Source organism: Sorex araneus, chromosome 2 (genome assembly GCF_027595985.1).
Source record: "Sorex araneus isolate mSorAra2 chromosome 2, mSorAra2.pri, whole genome shotgun sequence".
Lineage (NCBI taxonomy): Eukaryota > Metazoa > Chordata > Mammalia > Eulipotyphla > Soricidae > Sorex > Sorex araneus.
Genome location: NC_073303.1, coordinates 220,509,675 through 220,518,582, shown reverse-complemented (window position 1 = coordinate 220,518,582; position 8,908 = coordinate 220,509,675). Strand labels below are relative to the sequence as shown.

Below are 8,908 nucleotides of genomic sequence, written 5' to 3'. Positions count from 1 at the left end.
GTTATGACATAACGACAGGCATGACTTCCCTAGGCATGCATACTTGGGGTCACCTTCATATAAACAGTTCAAGGATCAAAGCATGATTACATATCTGATGTGTGACTAGAAAATTCTAATGACTCAAATTCCCAAGAAAAGGTCAAAACAAATACACTCAGCAAACTAATATGACAAAATGAACGTACTAAAATCAGTTGTTATGATACACTGAAAATTTATTTTCCACTTAATAGTGTTTCTCTTGGTTTCATACATGATAAATCATGGTTTGGAATATATTTTCTTTCAATTCTTTACTTTTTGTGTTTTATAGGAAGTTTCATTCCTATTAAAATTTATGGAATTGGTATACAGACTTACCATATCCTTCCCCCACCACCAAAGTGCTCACAACCTTTCACCTCTGTCTGTAAATTTCTTTTGATCAGTCTTTCTGCCCCCACACATACCCTCACGCCTGTTCCTCACTCTGATTTCTGAATGGTTCTGTACTCCAATACAGAATTGACTTGTCATCTTCTTATTTTTTAAAAGATACCATAAAGTCACTAATGACTGGCATACGTCCTTAATTTGCAAGCCACTATTAGCATCTAATGATTAATAATCTCTCGACATTTTAACTAGGATTTCCCAAATGAAACATTTTGTAAAATGTGGTAAATCTTAGGAATTTTAGATTATTTTAATTTCAGATTTATTACATTTGCCCGTGACTCGTTTTCCCGAAAGACCACCAAGGTGCAGACTCCGCTGCAAGCACATAGGATCATCTTTATTGACCTGCTTGGCTACCTTGGGCTAGGGCCCCTGTCGTGCTCACAGATGCTTCCTCAGAGCCAGCAGCCTCGATCCACAAAAGCTCTGAGTTTGTATGCTGTGATGTTACGTAACAGTGACTTTCCTCTGACCACTCTTTTACCACATTCTGAGGGGCTTTCCACTACTTATACTGAGCTGATTGGTTATAGGTCAGAGTTACATAAGAGTTACTAGAGCAATGGCACAGTGGTAGGGCATTTGCCTTGCACATAGCTGACCTGAGTTCAATTCCTCCAACCCTCTAGGAGAGTACCACAAGCTACCGAGAGTATCCCACCTGCACAGAAGAGCCTGGCAAGCTACTCATGCTGTCTTTGATATGCCAAAAACAGTAACAAGTCTCACAATGGAGACATTACTTGTGCCCTCTCCACCGAATCAATGAACAACTGCACCAGAGTGCTACATAAGGGGGACTTTCCCACTTGCACCTGATTGGTAATTCTAGTTGACCTCACCATGGCTACTTCACTTGGGGGAAGTCATGACTCAGTCTCAGGAAATGGAAACCAAGGCCTAGCTTCTTCTAGCTCCTTTACTGAGCCTGGCATGGCACTGCCGTTACTTCTCTATCTTTCAATTAAAGCAAATATTAAGGATATATATTGAGTTACACTATATATACTAAAACACTAAGATCAAAAATAATGTTTTCATAATCTACTATTCTACTTATTAACAGTCTTAAAGGTTTCGAGTCGTCTTGGTTTGTTTTAAGTGACCTGTAATGATTTCTCCTTACTGACCCTTTAAGTCATATTTCAAAGGCTGTATTATAATTTGGTTTTGTTTCATATAATTAGTGTCTTTGATCATTAATCTCAGGGGAAAATTTTCTTTTGTGTTGTTTTTGTTTCATGTCCCTTCTCAAAGAAATCCCTTGAGTATGGATTAATTATATGATAAAATAGAGGAACATTTTTATCTGGTAAAGCTAATAAATGCCTCCCAAACTGGAGGATATTAGTTATTTAACTAACATTCCTGTAATTTTTATTTTTCAGCTCCAATTATAAAGAATTTAAACTGAATTTTGCTTGTGCTAATAGCAAATGTTATCATTTGATATATTAATACGAAATACAAAGAAATTTCTTATTGTGTTAGAAGTAGTTTCTACCACCAACAACTAGAAATTTGGTACAAATTCAAATTTATATACAAGAGTGAGCTAGGAGGTAAAAAATTTTCTGAAACACATAAAAACACTTTATAAGTAAGTTACAATTTAAAAGCAATTATTCTTTCTGTTTTCCTGAAAAATTGTATAATAGTGAATATATTCATAAAAGGCTACCAGCTTCTTAATGGCAGATTTTACATCAGAAAAGAAAATACAGTAAAATAATTTAATAAGGTAAGATTTTAGAGTTGGATCCTTTTCACTTTTAATTTAACATAAATTCATAAAGACAGATAGTTGTAAGTAGATTATTGCTTTAAGTCAAAGTTTAACATTGCTTTTTTATGGAACTACAAATGTGAACATAAAAGTCACCAAAATATATTTCCTTTTAAGATTACACATGAGTATATTGCTATATGGAAAGAAATTTAATGATGCGTTAATCTCTTGGAAAAGAGAAATGTTTGCTGTATTACCATCAATTTGCTAGTGTTTAATTATCAATGTTTTCTGACTGTTAAATCTTCCTAGGCATAATTTTTCAATGCATTACTAAAAAATAAAAAATGAAATAATGATGTAGTTCTTATAGCTCAAAAGGCCAGAGGGCATACAGGAGGTCGAAATTTTATCTGAAACACAATATGGACCCCAAACGTTTCCTACAGCATGACCTGCAATATGGAACCAGGATAAGTTCCTGATTACCACCAGGTATGACCCCCAAACATTTAAAATATATATATTATATATGTATGTATATGTATGTATCTGTTTATATGCACATATAAATTCATATATATAAAATATGAAGATTCTTATAACAGAATAAAAATTTAAAAGTATGTCACTTTTAGCAGGCAATAAGCACAAAATAGAGACAGAATGCATTATGAACTACTCTAATCTTTGCTCACTTTGATTTGAGAATCATGAGAGTATTCAGACAAGCAACCTGTGAATCTGTAAAATTTTTTAATCAAATTAGAAGAAAAACACTAAGGAAACAACATTAGCTATTCTCTTAAGGCATAAATTTGAACATGAGAACTAAGGGGGAAAGGAACTAAACAAAATTTTATTTTTTAGAATGCACAAGTTTTTCTAGGATATTTTATGCAAGTATGTTGATATTCAAATGGACTAACATCTGGAAGATATATAGAAATGTATTGTTACACTCTCATCAAAGAAGAGAATACATTTCTATAATTGTGCAATCTTCTACCTTAATTTCCCAAAAGAATGACACATTTGTTAAAGATGCATTCTTACCGGAGCTCATTGTCTCCATCCCAAACATGTCTTTTGGAAGTAGAATAAACAAACAGAGCCACATTTCCCTCAGCAATATTTTTAAAAATCCTTGCTGTATTATACACATGTCATGGTAAACTGAAATAGCAAATATGTTTTCAGAACATATCATATGGTGAAACTGCTGTGTATATTTGTTCAATAATACTATGCATATGATGCCGACCCGGGTTCGATTCCTCCGCCCTTCTCAGAAAGCCAGCAAGCTACCAAGAGTTTCTTGCCCGCATGGCAGAGCCTGCCAAGCCATGGCATATTCAATATGCCAAAAACAGTAACAACAATTCTCACAATGGAAGCGTTACTGGTGCCCGCTCAAGCAAATCGATGAGCAATGGGATGACAGTGATACAGTGATACCGTGATGTTGCCTGAGATATTAGAATGGAAGTCATGGGAAGGCAGGAGAAGAGCAGCAGAAATATCTCTCTCTTATGTCAATTTGGCATAAGATAGTTGTTCAATGAATCTTTCAGCTTCCTTCCTTAGAGCCGTCTATCAGACTAATCATAAACCTAGTTCAGCTTATTTGTTGGTGACTGGGATTTAACAGCTTTCTTGAGTGAATAGTTGATTGCAACCCACATCAGTAAAACAATATATTAATTTATACACATAAAATAACGTATCTGGGGGCTGGAGCAATAGCACAGCGTGTAGGGCGTTTTCCTTTAATGCAGCTGACCCAGGTTCAATTCCCAGCATCCCATATGGTCTCCCGAGCACCGCCAGGAGTGATTCCTGAGTGTCGAGCCAGGAGTAACCCTGAGCATTGCCAGGTATGACCCAAAATTGAAAAAGAAATCTGATATTTGGCTTGGGGGCCATACCCTGGAATGTTCAGAGGGATACTCCCACTTAAGTTCAAGGACTCATTCCCAGAGGTACTCAGACCCCAGCCTGAAATTAAAGTATTTGAATTTCTAAAATATACTTAATCATCAAAAACTTAAGGCAATCTGTGCAAGAATTATTAATACAAACTTAGAATTAATACCACACAAATATGCTCAAATACCAAAATTGCACCAACAAACTGTACTAGAATATAGAGCATGAAAATGCATTTTTTTCTTTCTTATCCCATGGCAATAAACTGAAACAGAGAAGAAAAATCCACTTTATTAAAAAATAGGTACAAAATCATAGAAAATGTACATTAACATAAAGTGCTGCAGCCTAAAAGTTTAAATAAAAATGAAAATTAGCTCTGTAGGTATTAGATTTAAAAACACTCTACAGTTAAATTTATATTAAAACTTTTGTTGGACAGTGACAACAGTTCTTGGATATGTTAGTTGTGGTGAGCCATTATAGAAGGAAAAAGATAGGCTCTTAATGATGTCCACAAATTAGTATTTTTTTCATAAAACGTAAGCATAAGAACAAGAATTGTTTCTTATTGGATCACAGTGACAACAACTAGAGAGAGCTTATCATCATACATGCACTGCACTGTAGCGCTGTCATCCCGTTTATCAATTTTCTCAAGTGGGCACTAGTAACGTCTCCATTTTGAGACTTGTTGTTACTGTTTTTGGCATCACTTGTATCACTTGTCTTTCTGTTGATCTTCTGTTAGGGACGGGCCTAGGCACCCACTGCCTCTGTCCCTACACAGGGACCGGGTGCGGAGGGGGACTAGGCACTTCCTGTCTTAGTTCCTGTAAACAGGGACGAGGATGGAGAAATTTGGCATGAGGGCGAGCCATCCCCTGACAGCAGGACTTGACAGGTGGCCTAAGGGCCACCATACCCTGGCGGCCAGCCTGGAAAGGGGGTAGGAGGGCCACCATGCTCTGGTGACCTGCCTCAAGAGAAGAGTTCAAGGGCCACCATGCTCTGGCAGGTGGACTCAGAGGAAGCTGGAGGGAAGATTGACTCAAGTCTGCCTTGGCCATGCTCAAGGCCACATCTCCTTTCCCATCCTTCTCAGGGCTGAGAGAAGGAACCGAAATAGTAAGAAGAAACCGAAAAACAAGTAATATTGGCAAAAATAAAGTTGCACAGCATGATTAATAATGTTTATGCCGCTTATGTAACCTGCTGCTCACTGCTAAAATAAGACTATATAAACCAGCTAGATTTCAATAAACTTGCTGTATGCTGTAGATTGCATGCAGTCATCCCTGGCCCACTCAACTCATTCCCTCCGGCCAAGGTTCAAATTGGCCACGCAGGACACAGTAATTTTGATTTGCTTGAGCGGGCGCCAGTACCATCTCCATTTTTCCTTGTCAAGTGCTAATGTACCCTATAATATCTGCTCACTCCAGGAACAAGAAGAGACTCAAACCATTCATTCAGGATTTTGACAAAGAAGTCTGACCATCTCATTGGTGGGCAGCCACTTGGTCTTTTGACATCCCATGGAATCTAGTCACAAACAGCTCTAGTCTAGCAGTCGTCTCTGAATCGTAATTGCATGTCCAGCCCATCTGATTTTTGACGGCTTGGCGTCCCTGATTCTTGACCGTTGATGGAGGTCGGAAATTCAGATTCCTTCTCTCACTTGAGTGAGACGTGATACTCCCAGTATAGCTCTTTCGATTCCTCTCTGGGATACCCTAACAGCATTCTCATCCTATTTTTTTTTGGCATATTATAACGAAAATTTTTCATAAGGCTTAAAAATGAAACTGCAGGAGCAGAGAGATAGTACAGCATTTAAAGGACTTGCATTGAATGTAACCAAGCCAGTTAATTTCAGGTACCACTTGGTCCCCACATTGCCAATGCAGCCCTGGAGGTCCCCCAGAACTGCTGGTATTACCTTAGAGACCATGAGCCACATTGATGTGGCAATGAATATACAAGCACTGGCTGGAAGAATCACCCATGGACCCCTCCCCTCCTCCTGAGCACTGATTGAGAGCAGCCTCACCAAAAAAGACAAAGTCAAAATACCAGCAACTTGGATGGGTTGAAGACCGAATACAGATGTTTTAGGAGAAGTATTTACCAAAATATCTGTCACATGGGATGTGCTCAAGCACATATACTCAATTTTTTATTAGAAGTTAAATATCAAAAGAAAGAGATTGAGATCTGGAGAATATAAGTTTTATGTATGCCTGTAAATTTTTGAGTCCTTAAAAAAATCAGATTTGGCCAAAGCAATAGTATAACAGGCTGGGGGCTTGGCTTGCACGGGCTCAACACATATTCTCTGTGTTGGCACCCACTGGGGTCCCCCATGCCCTGCCAGGAATGATCCCTGAGTACAGAGCCAAAGTACCCAAGTACATCCTTGATCATCGCTGGGTGTGGCCCTCAAAATATAATGATCACCTGAAAGATGTTATTTCAAGACAGGGACTATCAACCTACAGAGTAAATATTAGTAGAATGAAAAGTGAAGAAATTAAAAGAATGCTAACTACATTAAAACGAGAGAGAGAGAGAGAGAGAGAGAGAGAGAAAGCTAACAAACTAGAGATCCGTTATATCTGTATTATCTTTGAAGTATATTAACTAAGGTAGCACTGTACACTGTAGAACTGTTGTCCCATTGTTCATCAACTTGCTTGAGTGGGCACCAGTAACATCTGCATTGTGAGACATGTTGTTACTGTTTTTGGCATATCAAATATGCTGTGGGTATATCAAATATGCCAGGCTCTGCCACGCAGGCGGGATACTCTCCATGGCTTGTCGTGTCTACAGGAGGAGCGGAGGATTCAAACCTGGGTCTTGCGTGTGCAAGGAAGACATACTACTTGCTGTGCTATTGTTCCAGTCCATTAGAAGAAAAAGGGGAGATGAATAAAAGGGATTCATTACATGAAAAAAAAATAGAATTTCACTGGTAAACATAATGTAAGAAAAATGTCAACATGTTTATTTTTAATGATGCACAGCTGAAATATATAAAGAGGATGACAGTGATACGGTGAGAACATCTAAACTCAATATTTTTTCTTTCCTTTCATTTTTTTTCCGGTTTAATTATTTGTTTGGGCCATGTGTTTGGACCATACTTCAGATGTTACTCCCGTGCTGCATCAGGGTATATTTGATAGTAGGACCCAGGTCTCCAGCACACTGAACAAGTTCAGCCTGTTGATCTACCTGGCTCTTGTATGTATATCTATTTGTGCATATATATTCATACACATATGTACATTTATGTGTTTATATATACATATAGATAAATATAAATATACATACATACATATGTATTCACACACGTCTCTCCGAGCTTCTTTTTTCATATCCTGCCTCCTTCTAACTTTTTAAAGCTGCAGTTCATAAGAAAATCTGATTATAGATTTTATACTGCTTATAAATTTTATACTGTTAAGATAATATGTGATAAAATGTCTCTATATCCTGTGCAGATTTAACAGAAGTCAAAATTCAACAATGAGAAACCGAACAGTAACAACATTTATTCTCCTGGGACTGACAGATGACCCGCAGCTGCAGGTGATGATTTTCATTTTTCTCTTTCTCACCTACATGCTGAGCATAACCGGGAACCTAACTATCATCTCCCTCGTGCTGCTGGATTCCCATCTGCAAACAGCCATGTACTATTTCCTGCAAAATTTCTCCTTTTTGGAGATTTCATTCACGTCTGCTTGTATTCCCAGATATTTGTATAACATAGCAACAGGTGACAATTTCATTACCTACAATGCCTGCGTCTGCCAGGTATTTTTCACAGACTTATTTGCTATAACTGAATTTTTCCTCCTGGCTGCCATGTCCTATGACCGCTATGTGGCCATCTGCAAACCCCTGCATTATGTCACCATCATGAGCAGCCGAGTCTGCAGAAGGCTTGTCCTTTGTTCTTGGGTTTCCGGGCTATGTGTTATAATCCCCCCACTGAGCCTTGGCCTAAATCTGGAATTTTGTGATTCAAACATCATAGATCATTTTATCTGTGATGCCTCTCCTCTCTTGAAAATCTCATGTTCCAATACTTGGTTCATGGAGCAGACTGTTATAACCTGTGCTGTCGTGACCCTCATTATAACTCTTATGTGTATAGTTCTGTCCTACATGTATATCATCAAGACAATTTTAAGATTCCCTTCTATGCAGCAAAAGAAGAAGGCCTTTTCCACCTGCTCTTCCCATATGATTGTGGTTTCAATCACTTATGGCAGCTGCATCTTTGTCTATATCAAACCTTCAGCCAAGGAATCAGTAGCCATTAACAAAGGTGTGACAGTGCTCACAACGTCTATAGCTCCGGTACTGAACCCCTTCATTTACACACTGAGGAACAAGCAAGTCAAAGAGGCCTTCAATAATTCCATCAAAAGAATAATGATATTTTCTAAGAAGTAAGAGATAATTTTATATATGAGCATAATGGGTAAAATAAAATCTCCTATTCCCCAATCAAATTAGATTATTCAAAAGTTTTCATTCCTCTGGATCTAGAGGTATCTTCTTTTTTAAGATATTCCATAAATAAACATGTTAACACATTTTTTAAAATTTCAAATGCTGTTCAGAGAACTCAAAGAACTGGAATGATGGCCGTGTGCCAGGCCTCTGGGTGCACCCTGGCACCTCCTGACATCCTGACATCTGCTGATGCGACCCCTGTGACCCTCAGCAGATCAAATCTGTGGGGGCCTGGGATCAAATCCAAATTGCTTATATGCAAGGCAAGGGTCCTAC

General features: G+C 38.1%; 1 protein-coding gene across 1 annotated transcript; it reads left to right on the top strand.

The window, feature by feature from the left end:
* Positions 1 to 7,633: 7,633 nt before the first annotated feature.
* Positions 7,634 to 8,569, top strand: LOC105943350 (olfactory receptor 6C2-like). The gene has a single exon (XM_055127698.1). The coding sequence runs from the start codon at positions 7,634 to 7,636 to the stop codon at positions 8,567 to 8,569; it is 936 nt and encodes a 311-aa protein (XP_054983673.1).
* The last annotated feature ends 339 nt before the right edge of the window (positions 8,570 to 8,908 follow it).